Source organism: Haliotis cracherodii, unplaced genomic scaffold (genome assembly GCF_022045235.1).
Source record: "Haliotis cracherodii isolate W230 unplaced genomic scaffold, xgHalCrac1.p SCAF_4, whole genome shotgun sequence".
In the NCBI taxonomy this organism is placed as follows: Eukaryota; Metazoa; Mollusca; class Gastropoda; order Lepetellida; family Haliotidae; genus Haliotis; species Haliotis cracherodii.
Genome location: NW_027266297.1, coordinates 27524701 through 27547279, shown reverse-complemented (window position 1 = coordinate 27547279; position 22579 = coordinate 27524701). Strand labels below are relative to the sequence as shown.

At 40.0% G+C, this 22579-nt stretch overlaps 1 protein-coding gene across 2 annotated transcripts in view; it reads right to left on the bottom strand.

The window, feature by feature from the left end:
• LOC139480385 (metalloprotease TIKI1-like) overlaps positions 1-22579 on the bottom strand; it is a 98700-nt gene that overhangs the window by 1271 nt on the left and 74850 nt on the right. Inside the window, exons 4-6 of one of the 2 annotated variants that reach the window (XM_071263451.1) lie at positions 5436-5526; positions 2652-2780; positions 343-447 (exon numbers count right to left, since the gene is read on the bottom strand). In XM_071263451.1, the coding sequence (XP_071119552.1) occupies positions 343-447; positions 2652-2780; positions 5436-5526 (325 nt within the window). The remainder of the gene's footprint in view (positions 1-342; positions 448-2651; positions 2781-5435; positions 5527-22579) is intronic. The other variant, XM_071263452.1, reaches the window with a different exon arrangement.

Sequence of the window (22579 nt, the reverse complement as noted above, 5' to 3'; positions counted from 1 at the left end):
TTAGCACCTATGAACATCTGACCCCTTCCTACCTGTCCTAATTAGCACCTATGAACATCTGACCCCTTCCTACCTGCCCTAGTTAACACCTGACCACCTTCTACCAGTCCTAATTAACACTTATGACCCCTTCCTACCTGTCCAAATTAACACATGTGAACATCTGACCCCTTCCTACCTGTCCCAATTAGCACCTATGAACATCTGACCCCTTCCTACCTGTCCTAATTAGCACCTATGAACATCTGACCCCTTCCTACCTGTCCTAATTAGCACCTGTGAACATCTGACCCCTTCCTACCTGTCCCAGTTAACACCTGTGAACATCTGACCACAACCTACCTGTCAACATCAAGACTACTCCACAGGGCATCCAGCTGTTTCTGTCTCTGCCTCGCCTTCATCTGTTTCCGCCGTTGTTTGCGGCGCCGTTGCTCATGTCTGATCCTGAATCATACAAGTCTCATATTAACACCGAGAAAACATCTCTAAGTAGATATAAAGAATGTACATAAAATGATGACACACAGATGATAAATGCAAATTTAATTATTTTTTTCTGATTCTGAATTGTGAACAAATTGAGCATAAGGATGATGAAATAATTTAACTTCTACCTCTTAACAAACTAGGAGCAACATAATTGATTTTCATTTCATTTTCATGGCTCTATGATTTTCATTTAAGATTGAGACAATCATAGAGCCAAGAATCTTGCAGCTCACCTGACTGAAAATGCATTGTTTTGGAGTGAGAAAAGATCCATTTTTGTAAAATAGACCTGTTTCAGCACATATCATGTTTGCTTTTCCAAAACACTAACCACACACCACATCTCAAGCATGATCAGATAAACATCATTAAGGAAGTATGGTACAGTTAAATTGATATCAAAAGGAACTTCAAAGACAACATGAGAAGATAAGTACCAATAACAATGCCTTAGACAAATTTGGAAATATTAATGGCAATTTAATTTATACAATGTTTCATTTGTCTGGTCTTTGCGGTCTCTGAGCACAAGGGCTTGTAACTAAAATTAAAATTGAATGATTCTTTTTCCAATTTTATCTCCCAAATAAATTAATGTTGAACACTTGAACAAATTTGAGCCCTTCTACACTTAGAAATTCCTATAAAAATGTTTCAATTAAATTGATCCGGCGAAATGTGAAATGTCTACAGACAACAACCCTGGATGATGTTCCATGGCAAAAGCTCAAATGTTCTTTTGGGGCAGATGAAACATTCCTTCACCAAATTGTGATGGTTAGTAGCTAGTTATTTAATCTAATTTAGTTTCTACCAAGCTTTTTATGCCTGTAAAACATGCAAGGCAAATGTCGATAAGAGGAAAAGAAAAAGCATCAGAAAGAAAGCCTTGACTGACCATACCCTGGAATTACCGTCAGTTTTTTGTTGCATGCACAGCAATAGGCAACAACATCATCAACATTTATTTCTTTTTAAGTTAATAAACTAAAGAAAACACCCATTTATCATCCACCAGTATGCATGCAGATTGTTACTTGATCCAATCTAAGTCCAAATCATCTGGGAATTTCAGCATAAGGACTTATTAAAAGCTTCGAAATTAAACAATCTCTTTATAAGTGAAATTGAACAAATCCATTCTATCATGATTTTGTTAAGCATTCTTTGCTATATACCACAATTCCTATAAAATCTTAAACACTTTAAGAAAATACAAAACATTTTCCTTTTAGTTTTGTTTGCAGCAAGAGTCATGGAAAGGAATTTAATATGAAACAATTTTGAAGTTGATTAGTGGCTACTTTGGTCTCAGTAGCTTTTGAGTAACATCAATCATGAAATCCAAAGAATCAGCAATTGACAGTAAAGGGGAGAGCGCAAAGAAACATTTTTTAATTAATACAAAATTGTTGTCACCCCATGTCTGATAAGCCAATATAGATGTATTGATTATGTATCATATCGTAGACATTAGGTCCTGTTTATTAACAAACAAAAAAGGACCAATTGAAATGAATAAAGTAAAATTTGTGACAGAAAATAACTGCTACAGCATCACCAAAAGATATTTCAAGGATAAACATTTCCTTTGGGCTATTGTAAGATATGTGTAGTAAATTTGAATGATTTAATGGGGATTTTGCTTGGTTGAATTGGCAGTCTGAAACAATTGATACAAACACCACTTCGCTTGATGCTAGCTAGAATTGTATGATGTATAGTAATCAAAGAGTAAACAGTTACTCAAATAACCTAGAGTCAAAGCTCCATACATCTAGACCAGAGATTTCTCCAGGATTCTAAACTACCGGTAAATGACCTTGGCAGGCAGTTTCGGGGATGAAATCATTATTTTACTCAAATTTGTCAGTGAAATAAAAGACACCTCTACAAAGGGGTAACATTAAGTATTACTATATAACATGAATTGGGAAATTTGAAATTTGGGAATTTGGACAGTCATTTTCTGCAGACTTTGGGCCGAATATTGGCCTCTGAGAAGGTCTAGACAAATCCCTGGACTGAAAACAGGCAATTGACAATCCAGCATGGTTCCTCAATAATATTTAAATTCTCATAGGAATTGTGGTATCACTTCAGTTAAAAAACTTCACAAGAAAAGTCTGCCATGCTACTTCTAGTTCCAAAGGATATACCTTTTCTTGAATAGATACTGTATATCTCCGTAGAGCACATCAGAGGGGAGGGGAAACTCAGAGGTCATGTCTGCCAAAAAGTGTCTCCGAGGTTTATTGGATTTCTTAGAATTATGTGACTCGGGCAATCTAGAAATAGACACATATGTGTTTGAGTGAGTGAGATGATCGGACACCACTTTTAGCGATATTCCAGCCATTTCCCAGAGGGGACGAAGAATGCGCTTCACACATTGTACACACCCTGGGAATCAAACCCAGGTGATGGCGAGCCAACGCTGGCACTACATGGCTATCCTACCCTACTGCCACATCGATCTACAACCTTGTAACTTAATGCATTATCATTAATCTTTCTTTTAGAAGATAATATGAAGAATTTGAACAATGCAAATAAAATATTGCAGGCACTTATTTATTGTATTTGGATGAAACACAAATTAAAACTGTTTAATTATATTTTGTATAAAAAAGTATTATAATCAGGATAACATAAAGTAACAATGAAAAGAAACTATTATCCTTCAATACAATTTGTATAAGGGGTATACATATTTTGTTCATTCTTTTTTATTTAGTTTCACATTTAATGTTTGCACCCTCAAACTGTTTGTTGGCGAATGACAGTATCATTCATTTCTTATTTGTTACAAGATGGATTGTTTTAATACTGAAGATAATATCTATACAGTTGATTACAGAACAGTAAATTCTGAATGAAGAACTTGAGAAAAAAAGTCTTGACATATACTGCTCAAAAAAAGTTAAAGAACACCCATACTTGGAAGGCTGTGCTATACCAACCAGCCATGACAGATTTTTTTTAAAAAAATTAAAAAATCAGTGCTCTTTAACTTCTTTTGAGTAATATATTTCTTGAATCATGGTACACATAAATATGCTTTGGAAAAATAGATTTGAACAGGTTTCATTTTGTTGTTTCATGCATTAGGAAGATATCTTACATAATTTACAATATAACGCAGCAGATCACAATAACCTTCCGTGCCATAAATGTCATGTAGAACGCATTTGCAATAAATTTATGTTTAAAAAAAATATCAGTTTAATAACAAAAATATGACATTTATTACCTAACTATGTCCCCACTCAATACAATTTCAAAATATAATATCACTCAAAACACTTGCTTAGGGGTTTATTTCCATACACTTAATAGTCCCTTAAAGTGATAAACATAAATTCCCACTTTAATGGCGCTATTCATCAAATGTTCATTGACATGTTCGTGACACGTTTCCAGATACCAGAGAAAAGCGTAGTGGCCACACTTTACCACCTTCTGCCAACGTCTGAAAACCCATAAAGCTATATCATATCAAAGGCATTCAATCGGGAATAGTTGTAAAATACGTCAAATAACTCTCTCACTTCATAAACGATGATAAACACTAGATAAACAAACATATGGCTCTTCTATTTGTGTGATCGTGCCAGGCAAACAGTACACTCTTTTTAGTCATCATATTTGAAAAAAAAAATGGTATAAGTATAGATTTCAATTTTATTTCCTTCTTTCGGAAAATTTCTCAACTCAGTGTGTCACTTCAAAGTTTCTCTTATCTGGGGGTCAAACATTTTATGTGGGAGATAGCTTAGAAATGCATTTATTTCCTCAAACGAATTCTGTTGTGTCTTTTCTGGTCCATCACCTGATTGTATGGTTGCACTTACCTGCTGTTACATGGCAGGTGTACTGCTGTGCAGTGTCGGGGCAACAAGGACATATGTCTTTATGCAAACTGTGAGTGGCAGGCGCTATCAGTAGGGCAGGACATGGCTACCCTTTGGGTGAAAACCAGTCTTCATTTGTGATTATAGCTATGGCTTTCTTTAATTATGGCTGATCTGATTGAAGATTAATGCTAGCTTTCTTTACCTATGACTGATCTGATAGAAAATTATAGCTATGGCTTTCTTGAACTATGGCTGATCTGATTGAAGATTACAGCTAGGATTCTTTAACTATGGCTGATCTGATAGAAGATTATAGCTAGGATTCTTTACCTATGGCTGATCTGATAGAAGATTATAGCTAGGACTCTGTAACTATGGCTGATCTGATAGAAGATTAAAGCTAGCTTTCTTTAACTATGGCTGATGTGATAGAGGATTATAGCTAGGATTCTTTACCTATGGCTGATCTGATAGAAGATTATAGCTAGCTTTCTTTAACTAAGGTTGATCTGATTGAAGATTATAGCTAGCTTTCTTTAACTATGGCTCATCTGATAGAGGATTATAGCTAGCTTTCTTTAACTATGACTGATCTGATAGAAGATTATAGCTAGGACTCTGTAACTATGGCTGATCTGATAGAGGATTATAGCTAGGATTCTTCAACTAAGGCTCATTTGATAGAAGGTTATAGCTAGCTTTCTTTAACTATGGCTGATCTGGTAGAAGATTATAGCTAGCTATGACTGATCTGGATGAAGATTATAGCTAGCTTTCTTTAACTACGGATGATCTGGTAGAGGATTATAGCTAGAATTCTTTAACTATGGCTGATCTGGATGAAGATTATCTCTGTGGCTTTCTCTTACTACATAGCTACACTTGCTTCCAGGAACAACGGCAAATAGATAGTCATAGATCGACGCACAAGCACAACGGCTCGTAATTAGCCAAAAGTCAATTCACAAAATGTCATGGTTGATATATTTCACACCAACTTGATCACACAAGTCGACCAACTGAAGAGACAGGTGTCCTCCAAGGATGACTCTCTGCATACACATTGATGGAAGTAGAAGTACTTACATGGGGATTTCTTCATCCGAGGCAGTATGGGTGACATTGAATCCTGCTTCTTGTAAATGGTTGATTATGGTATTGTTGCCAAGAAAATGCCCTAGAATGCAAAACAACAACTTTTAATGTCATGAATTTGGGAAGAAAAACATGCAAGTATTTATCTCTGACATTAAATCAATACACAAGGAACATAATATCAGTCTCATGAAATTATTTATGAATCAGATTTTACCATACTGCTCTCATTAGGACATGAAATGGCTGCGGAGGTTGACAAGATCACCAAGAAGTATCCAGCCATGCAGCCACTGATGCTTGATACATGGATTTCTGATGTTTTTAAAGTAATTATGGCCAAATGTTGCAGACGGTGATTTCCTCTATTGGATTTGATTGACATTTTGTCCTTAAAGCAACACAATCATTTGGACAAGGAATCTGAATATGGATTCATAATATAATATTCTGACTATCATGTATAATCAAGAATATGGCATGACAGTTGTATCTAAAATACGGAACCCCCAAATCCTATATTTATCAAATTATTCCATGTGCCCAATAAAACAAGTTGCAATTTGAAGCCAAAGTTCTTATTACTCATGGCTGTTCGTGTATGAATTTTCCTATACTGGACATGAATGTGAATTTACTTTACATCAGATATCCATATCATCTAAGCCAATAGCATCAGTCAAAAATCAATATAAAAAGCTATCTTTTCATTTTGATTCATCGATGAAGTTAATGAACAGTGGGCCACGCGTTCTGGGGTTTATTAATCAGCCGGGTCGGTCCAGTGGATAAAGCGTTAGCTTGTCATGCTGAAGACACAGGTTTGATGCCAAGAAAGGTTCACCCCGATTATCTAGGTTTGTCTGCACCATGTCAATGCTTGTGTGTTTCACCAAAGTGGAAATTATGTCTAAGACCTGCATCACTTTGGGGAATATTTGAATATGAACCAAATATGAACCTATTACAATAACAGTGTTCAGTAAAAGTTGTTCATTTGAACATAAACAATCTTATAAATAATTCTTAAAAACAATCAAACGTATTTGGCTAATTTGTAAATGTTTTAATGGAAATGTGGTCCAATTAAAAATGTTGTTTGTACATAAAAACAAACAAACAAACAAACAAGAAACCTGAGACATAGAGGAGAGATTGCAATACGTATGATCATTATTCATCTAATTTCCGATCCAAGTTTTCAACATCACCGGAAACATGGGATATTTTGCCCAGATGTAGAAACATTTACTCTTGTCGGTTGTTGTAGAAAAGCATGTGGTGGGTGATATATGTAATTGTGTGGTGGTGATGTTTGAGTGGAATAAAAACTTGAATGAAACTTCCACCAACATCAAGCTGACATGCCGTTATGTAACTGGAATGCTGTTTAACTCATTTATTCACTCACTCACTCACTCAGGGACACTGTGTACAGACAATTTTCTGTTGTCCCTTGACTAACATTTAATCCCTGAAATAGTTATCTTATTAAATCATATATATCTACACAATACAAAATAAAATCTAAATAGGAGCCCAGAACAATGCTAATGGCTTAGGCAATCTAGACTTGCCAAATCATTCTAAACTTGAGTTGGATTTATATACTGTCTGGGAGACAGACCAGATGTCGTCCTACTTACACTGTGATATGACTGTGATTTGCTAACAGGAGCAAAAACACCCAACTCATTCATTGAATGCAGGTAGAGTGAGTGAGAGAGTTGTGTTTAACGCCGCTTTTAACAGTATTCCAGTCATATCACATCGTGTCAGCTTAAAGACGGAGGAAAGCCCGAAGTGATGCAGGTCTCAGACGTTTACCACTTCGGTGAAACCCACGAGCATGGGTATGGTGCTGACAAACCTAGAAACATAATCGGGGCGAACCGTGATTCGAACCCACAATCATAGGTTTCTGGCGTGCCCAGAATGCAGGTAGAAATCATGAATGGCTGAATGATCAACACAGAAAATGATAGCTTGTACCAAGGATACTCTGATACATTTCAAGACCCGATGAAGCATGATTGGCTTGTTTACACAGCCATCAGAACCTGGTGAAATAAACATGACATTTGTACTGCTTCTGAACTTGAGAGTACATCCCAATCCTACTTGGGTGAGACAGTGCGAGGCGATACATCAAAAGTTTCCAGAATCAGTTTTTTCATATCAAAGCTGTATTTCCTTTGATTTTAACCTCTGCTACCCCGATAAGGCGGAAAATGTTGTGAGAGTCTGGTGTGGTTCTCAACGACATCCGGTATACTACAGGTACATGATGTAAATGATGTCATGGAACTATCGGTGCCCTGCCCTGCTATATGTTACCCCCTTCCTCGGGTCAAGTAGGATTCAGACATTACCGCTTAACTGTCATAATTTAAATGAATCCCACTTAGAAACATCTTCATAATGACGACACTTGGAATATTGCATTCTGGGTAAAGCTGATTTCTCAAGATTTGTTTTCGATGATGATGATGATGATGATGATGATGATGATGATGATGATGATCTTCAGAATGTGATAATTGTATAATACTATTATTTTAGATTTTGCAAAAGTGGTTTGCACCTGTGATGATCCGGGTTAGAATTTGTCTTCATAAGAGGTGACAAAAGAGATCAGGTGGTCAGACTTGCTGACTTGGTTGATGCACGTCATTGTATGCCAATTGTATAGACTGGGTTTAATTAAGCCATCTGAGTTAGAGCCGTAAAAATTTACTGCAGCTTAAACAACTATTTTCTTTTCCTTTTATTTCAAATTTCTGTTCTTCACAAAATACTTATGACGCATATCATCAAAAGACGAAATAAAATCCTTTGAAAAGTTGTTTTGAACAACATCCTTGGGATTGAGCAATTTATCTCTTTTAACTCAACTCCAAACTGTTGCTTTCTATTGAAATGTATAGTTTTTTTCAGAAAAAGAAATTAACTTTGTCTGTTTAAACCTGTCTGGAGACGTTAGTAGTAAATTGTGTACAACTGCTAAGTGCTTCCTATCACTGCAGAGGAATTAACATTGACACTGATATAAATGGATTTGAAGTGAGCAGGAGAACGTGGAAGTACTTTTTAGCTTTCATGGGCCCCGTTCCTCAAAGCAATCTTAGCACTAAGGTGATCGTAAGTCCAATACTTTAACATAGGCTTACGATCATTTAGCGCTCGCTTTGAGGAATGAGGCCCTGGTCAACATATCAAGCCTGTTGAACATGTAGATGTAAAGTCCCTTGTTTCTCTCACAGCTTGTCTTTACTTACTACTGAAGTCTTTACTTACTATTGAAGTATAATATCGGTCATTTAATTGTTTGATAAGCCATAACAGGCATCTGTATGGATGATAAACGTCCATATTTACAGAGTTACGGTAACACTTTGTTATAACTATTGTTGTCATGAACTGAAACTGTTTGAAAGACACATATTTTCTTTTTAAACATATTGACTATTTGGCCTTAATACCCTGATTCTACATTGTATATGTCATACAGTTCAGACACTACAGCTTTAAGATGGTACAGTTGAGACAATTCTCCTTTGATATGCTACAATTAAGGCACACACCTTTAAGATGCTACAGTTAAGATACTACACCTTTAAGATGCTACAGTCAAGACACTACACCTTTAATATGCTACAGTTCAGGCACTGCACCTTTAAGATGCTACAGTTCAGGCACTACACCTTTAAGATGCTACAACTCACATTACACCTTTAATATGCTACAGTTAAGACACTAAAACACCTTTCATATGCTACAATTAAGACACTGTACCTTTAACATGCTACAGTTAAGGCACTAAACCTTTAATATGCCACAACCTTACACTACACCTTTTATATGCTAGTTAAGACACTAAAACACCTTTTACATGCTACAGTTAAGACACTAAAACACCTTTGATATGCTACAGTTCAGTCACTACAGCTTTAAGATGGTACAGTTCAGGCAATGCACCTTTAAGATGCTACAGTTGAACACAAGCCCTTTATGATGCTAAACTCTGACGCTATCACTTTAAGAGATTCATATTTTGGATCTGTACTTCAAAGAAATTCTGTGTTGAGATTATGTCTCTCTTGATCACCTCTCCGCCCCCGGTGTAGCACGTAACTACCTTGCACCGAGATTTACAATGGGTGTGACTGGGCTCTTGCTCATATAAATGATGCATATTTGAGAAGAGATAATTATTCTCTTTGCTTTAATGACTTCCTAAGGTCTTGACACGACCTTATTATTGTGAACTAATAATCTTTTACAACCGTGCATGTGAAATATTACTTACTGGTTTTATGAGAGCTTATAGTGTCTTTTTACACGTCAGGTATGTTCTGAAATATCTCACAGTAAGAAATAGTGAAGCATAACAATACGACCCTGATATAATATTTCTTTCCCTCAAAACATGTGTATATAAATGACATGGATATTTACATGTCAATATCATTCCACATTTGATAAAGAAATGGTTTGAGCTGCATGACATTTCATAGCTGCCGAGGGTACATCTGGGATATGTCATAACGAATATATGTTCACTTGAATGCCTTAATGTAAGACATACCCTCCAACATTTATACTACATTTTTATTGAATTTTTCTTAAAATATTTAGTACAGTTCTTATATTTCAGTTTGGTATTTGGTATTTTATGGGGAGGAAAGAACAATAATTTACAGCACCAATATCTCATTCCTTATGGGGGCGGTCGGGTAACGTAGGATGAATATAGATGATGGATGATGGATGGATGATATGGACGAATATAGATGATGGATGGATGGATGATATTGATGTGGGTGATGAATGGACATTGATGATAGGTGGATGGATGAATATAGATGATGGATGGATATGGATGAATATAGATGATGGATGATGGATGGATGATATGGATGAATATAGAAGATGGATGATGGATGGATGGATGGATGAATCTAGATGATGGATGATATGGATGAATATAGATGATGGATGATGGATGGATGATATGGATGAATATAGAAGATGGATGATGGATGGATTGATGGATAATATGGATGAATATAGATGATGGATGATGGATGCATGATATGGATGAATATAGAAGATGGATGATGGATGGATGGATGGAATGATGGATGATATGGATGAATATAGATGATGGATGGATGGATGGAATGATGGATGATATGGATGAATATAGAAGATGGATGGATGGATGGAATGATGGATGATATGGATGAATATAGATGATGGATGAATTATGGGGGAATGGCCAGGTAAGTGGATATCAGAACGTTGGATGACAATAAATGTGACAGATGGGCAATTGTACACATGATGAGACTTTTTTCTAATACCTTTTTATATGGTATCTACTGACAAATTATTTCAAAAATATAAAACAGTTTACACCTCTTAATAAACAAACACGATCTTTAAAATGAGAAATTCCACACCAACAGCATGCAAACGTAAATCACCTGCACCAGAAACAAACCACCTGCCCACGTGCTCGCAGCATGACTAGGAGTACATGACACTAGCACACAGACTCCTATGCTACCCTGTAAGGAGTATCGGATGTAATAAACTGGGTTTATACCTGAGTGCAGCACACATCGACAGCACGACTCTAATACTTAGAGGTGAACAGATAAGCTATTGCGTATTTTCTTTCAGTGGCGAGGGAAGGGTAGCCTTCAAGTGGGAGAAACTCTTTAATGTGGCCACAACACGCGTCTTCAGCGTTAGGAGGGCAATAGGGTTGGGAGCACATCAATGTTGATTTTGTAAATGATCTCCGAAATTATTTTCGCTTGACTGTAATTTCAGGGAAGGGTGGCATCAGTCGAGTGCCACACATGCTAGTCAAACACACAGAGCTCAGCTATACAAAGAAAATAATCAGTTTTTTCATTCATGATTTTGATTTAGAATTGTCAGTCTCGTTATAGCTCATGGTGAATATCATCCCTGGCATGTCTGCTGCTTGCCAGACGTTCTTGCCATGATGTACTTAAGAGGCTTCACATGCTTCTGAGTGAGTGAGTGAGTGAGTGAGTGAGTGAGTGAGTTGGGTTTAACGCTGCTTTTAACAGTATTCCAGTTATATTGTGGCGTGTCAGCTTAATGTGGGAGGAAAGCCCGAAGTGATGCAGGTCTCAGACATTTACCACTTTGGTGAAACCCACAAGCATGGATATGGTGCTGACAAACCTAGAAACATAATCGGTCCATTTGAGTTTGTTATAACAGTAGTTTACTTTATTGTAATATGAAGGAATTGGGTGTCTTTAACTTTTTGTGAGTAGTATATGTGCCAAATAATTATTATAATGTACTCTGTGGGCTCTGTGTTGCATAAAATATATTTTCTTCTATTGTATGCTATTACATGCTTTAAAGATACAAAAGATACTCTTCAAAAGAGTAATATCCTTTCTATGGGTTTATAAACAATGATTGTGACACGAGATGGATCAACATTCTGGTTTTAAAAAAGATGGGCGGCATTGCTGGATGTATTTATTTTGTCAGAGACTGATCTTGAAAACCTCCCAGCCTTTAAGATCTGTTTAGTTTCTAAACGTAACTGAAACGCTTAGAAATAGATTAAAACAAGCCATAATTGTTCTATATATTTGTAAGGTTTATCAAATTACTAAAAACAACAGCAAAGAACAAACTATTTATTATTTCACAATAATATTGAATTTCAGTGATGTGTTTTGAGAAAGAAAATTAACCGGGTCAAAATTAACATTTACATTTTATCATCTGATACAGGGGAATTTAGTTTTATTTCACAAAAACAACATTCAGATAGCTGACACTTGATGATGTGGTACATGATTATTTTCATTGGCTATTGAAAATAAACGTATCTTTATCCAATGATATATAACAAAGTAATCTGACAAGCTGGGCGATCCTTTGGGGCAGAGGACTCCTGGAGGGGATATGGGCGTAGCATCACAGTGAGTGTGAGTGAGTGAGTGGGTGAGTCAGTGAGCGAGTGAGTGAGTGAGTGGGTGAGCCGAGGAAGTCAGTGAGTAGGTGAGTGAGTGAGTGGGTGAGTGAGTGAGTGGGTGAGTGAGTGAGTGGGTGAGTGAGTGAGTGAGTGGGTGAGTGAGTGAGTGAGTGAGTGGGTGAGTGAGTGAGTGGGTGAGTGAGTGAGTGGGTGAGTGAGTGAGTGAGTGAGTGAGTGAGTGGGTGAGTGAGTGAGTGGGTGAGTGAGTGAGTGGGTGAGTGAGTGAGTGGGTGAGTGAGTGAGTGAGTGAGTGAGTGAGTGGGTGAGTGAGTGAGTGGGTGAGTCAGTGAGTGAGTGGGTGAGTGGGTGAGTCAGTGAGTGAGTGAGTGAGTGGGTGAGTGAGTGAGTGGGTGAGTGAGTGAGTGGGTGAGTGAGTGAGTGAGTGAGTGAGTGAGTGGGTGAGTGAGTGAGTGGGTGAGTCAGTGAGTGAGTGAGTGAGTGAGTGGGTGAGTCAGTGAGTGAGTGAGTGAGTGAGTGGGTGAGTCAGTGAGTGAGTGAGTGAGTGAGTGGGTGAGGCGAGGAAGTCAGTGAGTGAGTGAGTGAGTGAGTGAGTGAGGCGAGGAAGTGAGTGAGTGAGTGAGTGAGTGGGGGAGTCAGTGAGTGAGTGAGTGGGTGAGTAAGGCAAGGAAGTGAGTGAGTGAGAGAGTGAGGCGAGGAAGTGAGTTAGTGAGTGAGTGAGTGAGTGAGTGGGTGGGTGGGTGGGTGCGTGGGTGAGTGAGTGAGTGAGTGAGTGAGTGGGTGGGTGGGTGGGTGGGTGAGTGAGTGAGTGGGTGGGTGGGTGAGTGAGTGAGTGAGTGAGTGGGTGGGTTGGAGTGAATGGGTGGGTTTGAGTGAGTGAGTGAGTGAGTGAGTGAGTGAGTGAGTCATTTTATGCCACTTTCCATCAATATCACAGCAGTGTCATCTTACCTGACAGTCAGAATATATTCCAGCTACATTACGACAGACTTGGCAAGGCAGATTAAAAATTGATGGTTGATAGCACGATCAATGAGTCCAGGGCATGATGCCACAAAATCATGAAGGTTTCCATCATTGTGACCACTCAATCCTCCATAGTCTGCTCTGATTACAGACAGGAGGTACTGGGTGTAACCCATCCTGGCGACACCACGGGGGTCACAGTTATAGAAGTATCATAGGGGACTGGCCATTTGCTATTGTGGTCGGGGGGGGGGGGGGGGGGGGGGGGGGCTGGAATATTGTTTGAGACAAATATTTCAGTAAGCCCTCACTGAAAAGAAGGGCTAAACAATTGTTTTTACCCACAACACTTTGACCCATGAATATCCGGGGTAGAATACCTCTTCAGCAACCCATGCTTGCCGTACAAGGCGACTATGCTTTCGTAAGAGGCAATTTAGGGGATCGGGTGGTCAGGCTCGCTGACTTGGTTGATACATGTCATCATATCCAAATTGCGTAGATCGTTAGATCATGATATCAATCACTTGATTGTCTGGTTCAGAGTCAATTATTTACAGATCGCCTTCATATAGCTGAAATATTGCTGAGTGTGGTGTTAAACAAACAAAACAAACAAACAAAACAACAACACATCATCATCCAGCATATCCAGTGAATTTTTTTTGTCTTTTTGTTAAACCTGAGGACAAAAGATTTTTATCCATAATTTTCAGGAATAAATGTATTTTCCAAACAGATATCCCATGCACACCTACATTATTAAATGGTCTGTCCCATAATTAGTGAGTGAGTTGGGTTTACGTCGCTTTTAACAGTATTCCAGTTATATCATGGCGTGTCAGTTTAATGTAGGAGGAAAGCCTGATGCAGGTCTCACATGTTTACCACTTTGGTGAAACCCACAAGCACGGATATGGTGATGACAAACCTAGAAACATAATCGGGGCGAACCAGGATTCGAACCCACAATCATAGGTTTCTGGCGTGCCCAAGGGCCACCAGTGACCCCCTGTCCCATAATGCATCAACACCCATGGTCCTTGAAGTACTTTGAACATGAAAGGCATTTGAACTGTGGCGCTGCAAGTACAGCGCCATTGCCAGTGTTATTGTCATGCAGGGGAGGCCAGCATCTATCAATAGCAACACCAGCAGGTGTCTGTAGGAACTAATTTAAGGCCACAAACATAAATATACTACACCTGATTTCATTTCCCCCCCGAGGCCTCTGGTGTTAATTAGAAACATTTATGGGTTCAACTTCTATAAACTTGACATTTGCATGCTTATTTGTACCAAATTTGTGTTATTTAGAACTTAATTAATTTCCACTGACAGTCTTGTTAAAATCCAACTGTGATAACCAGTTTGAATTATTTTGTTGTTAGTCAAGGTGCAAGTATATCTCCAAACTTTACTCAGCAACTTGTGTTGCTACAGATTCTGATATGCATCTGTAAAGATCTATGACTGAAACCAAAAAACAACAAGTGCAAAAGTGAGCATGGCTCATTAATACCCCTGACCCGCCTAGTGGGTCAGTAGTTACAAATTAAATAGCTAGGATAGGGTTAGGGTTTGAAAAATTCATAAAAAAATGGAAAATTGATAAAAACAATTTTTTCTCTTGACTGCACCCCTTCATATGACACAGATTATATGTACTAAGTCTGAGATGAATCCACTGAATGGTTTAAGAGAAATCGCGCGGACAAAGTTTTCTGATGAACGGATGGAACCTTGGTATAACTAACTATATACCAAACAGTTCTATGTTGCTGTGCTATTGTTTTGGCTCAGGGCCATCAGCCATTGCCATTACATGAAGGATTGAACAGACTAAACAAATTGTTATTTTCATCATCACCAAACCACGATGATGATTATGATCACTTCATTTATCATCACATCATCATCATCATCTTCACTTTAGACATCATCACTTTAATCATCATCATCATCATCATCACTTTAATCATCATCATCATCATCATCATCACTTAAGCCATGATATCACATCAGACATCATCACCATTTATATCATCATCATCATATATCATCATCATCAGTTAAGACATCATCCCCATCACATTATCATCATCATCATCATCATCATCATCATCATCATCACTTAAGACATTATCACATCAGACATCATATCATCATCATCATAAAACATCATCGCTATCATCACCACCATCATCGTATATATTCAACATACATATCCTGCTCCTGCAACTCAACTCAAATCAATGACAACTAATTATGTAATTTCCCCACCACGCCGCGTCTTACTGAAGGAACCCCAGAAAGGAAATTTGCCCCTTGTGAATGAACCACAAATTACAAGGCATTGACGAGAAATCATAGGAACGCCACCCAGACACAACACAGTGGCCACCAATCAATGAGGTAAATACATGCCGGAACGTGAGAGATTTGTAAAACTCAATCCTACTGCCACTGTTAACCCAAATTGGCTTAGTTACTTGGTAATTCTGTTAATTTTGTCTGATTTTTCACATATGATTGAGCTGAATAACATTGCAAATAGTCTTCATCGAAAAGTAAGCTGCTTGCATTGCGGTAAATGAGTTGGTATATATTTAATGACATCTTTGCATCATGATATTGATAAGTCTCCAGTTAGATTGATGGGACAAGAAGATGAATTGACAAGAATTCAATGGCTTTTGACAATCACTGTCCTTGGCAGGAACATGATGGACATGTATTTAATAGTGGCGTTGCCACAGTGCAGAACAAATGGCTCATCAAACTCTCGTAAGACAGAGAAGAACATACTTGGCTACACTTGTGGGATGCTTATGATGTTAGAAATTAGGGTAATTAATATGTCTTCTCTGTGGATGATTGTGTGTCATGCATCGAAAACAAAATATAGTTTTTACCTATTTTATAAATACTTAATGGCACATTATAGGCCAGGCCAATTATTACTTGTTTCACAGATTATTGAGGGTAATATAGCCAATATTATTACTTGTTTCACAGATTAATGAGGGTAATATGGCCAATATTATTACTTGTTTCACAGATTAATGAGGGTAATATGGCCAATATTATTACTTGTTTCACAGATAATCAAGGGTAATATGGCAAAAATCATTGTTTCACGGATTATCGAGGGTAATATGGCCATTATTACTTGTTTCACAGATCATCTCGGGTAATAATATAATATGAACATTATAACTTGTTTCATAGATTATTGAGGGTATTATGGCCATTATTATACTTGTTTCACAGATTATTGCGGGTAATACGCCAAGTTAATAACTCATCTATAACAAAGGAAATAATCTATTCCTAGTGTATGCCCCCCAAAAGGTATGTAAAGAGTGTGTTTGAGTCCTGGGTTCACAGGTGGCCCATGCAACTGCCCAATAGCTTCCAGGCATGCTGGTTATAGGTTCAAGCCCCGACTCTCCTCATGCTATTCACAGTCTGTCCTGTGGGGCAGTGGGGTAGCTAACATGGGTACAATGTCTGAAGCCCATTTCTGGTATCCCTGCCTTGATATTGCTGGAATATTGCAAAAGCAGCATAAAACTCAACTCACTCACTCATGACCTGTTCAGTGTTTTCTCCCCTCTCAATTTCCTGACCTTACTTTCCTTCTAATTTTCTCTCACACCCTCTTTTCTCCTTCCTGTACTTTGTCTTTCTAATTTCTCTCCCCCCTCTCATATATATAAGTAACTTGCTAAGCATAGCCCCATTAACCAGATACAGCTTCATTTTAAATCAATACCATTCCAGATTCCACATTTCATCAATAAAAAATTAGAAAGCTTCCAATATCTTCCTAACATCCAAAATCTTTTCAGTAATAAAATGTATAGCATAAAACCAGCGAAGCAATCAGTAAAACCTTGTTCAGTTTATCTTGACAAGCACTCTTCAGTGTCATCCCAAGGAGGTGGGAAAGGTTCTAATTAATCACCTCCGACAGACGATCTGGTCTAATAATCAAGAGATGTCGGGGAAATCAAATATTCCTCTCAGAATGAATCAGGATGATTCTTGATCGTCTTCGATGTACCCATCCCGCGTACAAAACATGAAAATATCTTTTGATCCCAATGGGGCCTCCCTAATCAAGGATTCAGCTCCGAAATGATTTCAACCAGCTCCGTGAGTGTCATATCCGACATATGAGTGAGGAGGGGGTTCCGCTAGTGGAGAAATCTTGCATTCCACAACCTTACATTCCATTGATTGTGATTCTCCATGAGGCACTGGCCTTCAGTTTTGACTAATATCAAAGTTGAATGTCTTGATGCTTTCAACTGTGAGTGGTCTGGAGAGTTTTGACAGACAAACATACACCTCCTCACTGTCCCTCATGGAAAACCTTCCATGCATGTGACCTTTGCTTCTAAAACCTTGTCAATCAGTTGACATATTTTCTTGAGTTGATAGGACCTGCAGGGATTCACGTCTCTCAGAGAATATACCATAGGCCGTACAGTGGTCCTAGCATGATGTCTGACTGTGACAGTCGGCTGTACAGTGGTCCTAGCATGATGTCAGACTGTGACAGTCGGCTGTACAGTGGTCCTAGCATGATGTCTGACTGTGACAGTCTGCTGTGCAGTGGTCCTAGCATGATGTCAGACTGTGACAGTCGGCTGTGCAGTGGTCCTAGCATGATGTCAGACTGTGACAGTCGGCTGTACAGTGGTCCTAGCATGATGTCAGACTGTGACAGTCGGCTGTACAGTGGTCCTAGCATGATGTCAGACTGACAGTCGTCTGTGCAGTGGTCCTAGCATGATGTCAGACTGTGACAGTCGGCTGTACAGTGGTCCTAGCATGATGTCTGACTGTGACAGTCGGCTGTACAGTGGCCCTAGCATGATGTCAGACTGTGACAGTCGGCTGTACAGTGGTCCTAGTATGATGTCTGACTGTGACAGTCGGCTGTGCAGTGGTCCTAGCATGATGTCTGACTGTGACAGTCGGCTGTGCAGTGGTCCTAGCATGATGTCAGACTGTGACAGTCGGCTGTACAGTGGTCCTAGCATGATGTCAGACTGACAGTCGTCTGTGCAGTGGTCCTAGCATGATGTCAGACTGTGACAGTCGGCTGTACAGTGATCCTAGCATGATGTCTGACTGTGACAGTCGGCTGTACAGTGGCCCTAGCATGATGTCAGACTGTGACAGTCGGCTGTACAGTGGTCCTAGTATGATGTCTGACTGTGACAGTCGGCTGTGCAGTGGTCCTAGCATGATGTCTGACTGTGACAGTCGGCTGTGCAGTGGTCCTAGCATGATGTCAGACTGTGACAGTCGGCTGTACAGTGGTCCTAGCATGATGTCAGACTGTGACAGTCGGCTGTACAGTGGTCCTAGCATGATGTCTGACTGTGACAGTCGGCTGTACAGTGGTCCTAGCATGATGTCTGACTGTGACAGTCGGCTGTACAGTGGTCCTAGTATGATGTCTGACTGTGACAGTCGGCTGTGCAGTGGTCCTAGCATGATGTCTGACTGTGACAGTCGGCTGTGCAGTGGTCCTAGCATGATGTCAGACTGTGACAGTCGGCTGTACAGTGGTCCTAGCATGATGTCAGACTGTGACAGTCGGCTGTACAGTGGTCCTAGCATGATGTCTGACTGTGACAGTCGGCTGTACAGTGGTCCTAGCATGATGTCTGACTGTGACAGTCGGCTGTACAGTGGTCCTAGTATGATGTCTGACTGTGACAGTCGGCTGTACAGTGGTCCTAGCATGATGTCAGACTGTGACAGTCGGCTGTGCAGTGGTCCTAGCATGATGTCTGACTGTGACAGTCGGCTGTACAGTGGTCCTAGCATGATGTCTGACTGTGACAGTCGGCTGTACAGTGGTCCTAGCATGATGTCTGACTGTGACAGTCGGCTGTACAGTGGTCCTAGTATGATGTCTGACTGTGACAGTCGGCTGTGCAGTGGTCCTAGCATGATGTCTGACTGTGACAGTCGGCTGTGCAGTGGTCCTAGCATGATGTCAGACTGTGACAGTCGGCTGTACAGTGGTCCTAGCATGATGTCAGACTGTGACAGTCGGCTGTACAGTGGTCCTAGCATGATGTCTGACTGTGACAGTCGGCTGTACAGTGGTCCTAGCATGATGTCTGACTGTGACAGTCGGCTGTACAGTGGTCCTAGTATGATGTCTGACTGTGACAGTCGGCTGTACAGTGGTCCTAGCATGATGTCAGACTGTGACAGTCGGCTGTGCAGTGGTCCTAGCATGATGTCTGACTGTGACAGTCGGCTGTACAGTGGTCCTAGTATGATGTCTGACTGTGACAGTCGGCTGTACAGTGGTCCTAGCATGATGTCAGACTGTGACAGTCGGCTGTGCAGTGGTCCTAGCATGATGTCTGACTGTGACAGTCGGCTGTACAGTGGTCCTAGCATGATGTCTGACTGTGACAGTAGGCTGTACAGTGGTCCTAGCATGATGTCAGACTGTGACAGTCGGCTGTGCAGTGGTCCTAGCATGATGTCAGACTGTGACAGTCGGCTGTACAGTGGTCCTAGCATGATTTCAGACTGTGACAGTCGGCTGTGCAGTGGTCCTAGCATGATGTCTGACTGTGACAGTCGGCTGTGCAGTGGTCCTAGCATGATGTCAAACTGTGACAGTCGGCTGTACAGTGGTCCTAGGATGATGTCTGACTGTGACAGTCGGCTGTGCAGTGGTCCTAGCATGATGTCAGACTGACAGTCGGCTGTACAGTGGTCCTAGCATGATGTCAGACTGTGACAGTCGGCTGTGCAGTGGTCCTAGCATGATGTCTGACTGTGACAGTCGGCTGTACAGTGGTCCTAGCATGATATCAGACTGTGACAGTCGGCTGTACAGTGGTCCTAGCATGATGTCTGACTGTGACAGTTGGCTGTAAAGTGGTCCTAGCATGATGTCTGACTGTGACAGTCGGCTGTACAGTGGTCCTAGCATGATGTCAGACTGTGACAGTAGGCTGTGCAGTGGTCCTAGCATGATGTCAGACTGTGACAGTCGGCTGTGCAGTGGTCCTAGCATGATGTCTGACTGTGACAGTCGGCTGTACAGTGGTCCTAGCATGATGTCAGACTGTGACAGTCGGCTGTACAGTGGTCCTAGCATGATGTCAGACTGTGACAGTCGGCTGTACAGTGGCCCTAGCATGATGTCTGACTGTGACAGTCGGCTGTACAGTGGTCCTAGTATGATGTCTGACTGTGACAGTCGGCTGTGCAGTGGTCCTAGCATGATGTCAGACTGTGACAGTCGGCTGTACAGTGGTCCTAGCATGATGTCAGACTGTGACAGTCGGCTGTACAGTGGTCCTAGCATGATGTCAGACTGTGACAGTCGGCTGTACAGTGGTCCTAGCATGATGTCAGACTGTGACAGTCGGCTGTACAGTGGTCCTAGCATGATGTCAGACTGTGACAGTCGGCTGTACAGTGGTCCTAGCATGATGTCAGACTGACAGTCGTCTGTACAGTGGCCCTAGCATGATGTCAGACTGTGACAGTCGGCTGTACAGTGGCCCTAGCATGATGTCAGACTGTGACAGTCGGCTGTACAGTGGTCCTAGCAGTAGTCAAGTCTGGGCTAAACAAGTGGTAAATAGCATGAACAACAAACATAAGGCACTGGGGGCTAGAAAGATTCTGACCTTGAATCCCCAAGGGATTTTATGTTAACATAACTTTTGAATCAAATTAAATTAAAGTTTTGATATTAGTTAGTTTACCCCTTAATGACACACTGTCCAACAAGGCTTCCATCAGCAAGTGATCTATACTCTAAAGTTTATGCTTAAGGATAAGTGATGACTGTCAACATTAAGGATAATGCCTTGTAACAAACAAGCAGGGCTCTGTCACACAAAGCAATCATGGCTCTATCATGGCTCTATGACAGTCGTAAGTGTATGTAAATACGGAAGTAACAATCACCTTAGCACAACGATTGCTTTGTGGAATTGATCCCAGCTGCCTCAGTGCCATGCAGTGGTTAGTGAGTGTACATTTACGTATTCTGATTTCTGTACCTCAGTGTACCTATTCAAAAACATATTTGAGCAACAATAAAAGTGATCAGTGAAACAGCCCTCACCAACTGGATGTCACAGTTATCCAGGTAACTTACATCTGTTTTATAGTTTCATTAAGTGATGAGTTTTAGACTTTGTAAGAGTCTTGGTAAAAACTATTGTTGTAGCTAAGCATGGTCGTTTGAGTATAAAATAACATCCTATAAGATTAAGATATTTTCTAAAAAAAGGCAGCAGTTATTCCAGATAACAAATATTTATCTTGATGAGGCCTAAGTGGATAGTTCCTTCAAACAACGCAGTACAACTGTCAAAATGTTTATACTTGAGCCTTTTCTTAAATAAACCGTTATAAAATGAGTAAAAATATAAGAAAAACTGCAGAGGTGATTTCAACTAACAAATACAAATTTCTTGCAGCCAGTAAACATCACACAACAACGATGCCATAATGTCTATACTTTACCCTTACCATAAGATAAAACCCCATAAAATTAGTAAAAACTGAAAAGATATGCAGAGGTGATACCAACTAACAAACAATCAATTTGTCATGGCCTATGCATATGGTCCCTGCATTCATAGCACTACAACTGTTCTGACTATACTTAATCAAGGACTTGCGATAGTCGTAGTTCTAAGATCGGCTCACGAAAAAGGATCCTGTTCTTGTCTCCAGCAAAGCTAAGCAGATGGTACGAGTGGGGAAGAATATTCAGTTTAAAATGTCAAATTATTAGCCTGTGAAGTGATAAACATACTCGTTATCTCAGGTGAGCGAGGCCTCCATTCCAGTAGCGTACTGTGGCCCATGTCGTAACCACATTGCTGTCCTAACATGCAGCATCTGCTGTGATGCCAGACATATGAAAGGAAACACCCTTCTCATGCTTCTAAATTCATCCAACGATTAATGTAGGATGCGTGTCTCGATTCCGTGTTTCTGTGGCTGGGATTTGTATAGTAAAGTTACCCCTTTGTCAGCTGGTTCCTCCCCACCCTGTCTATCACAGACTGAGGCTGATTTGTTGCACATCAATATTCAACTGGTTTTGTTTTGCACATAGCAATGTCCTGGGACGTACATGCTGGGATAGATCAGG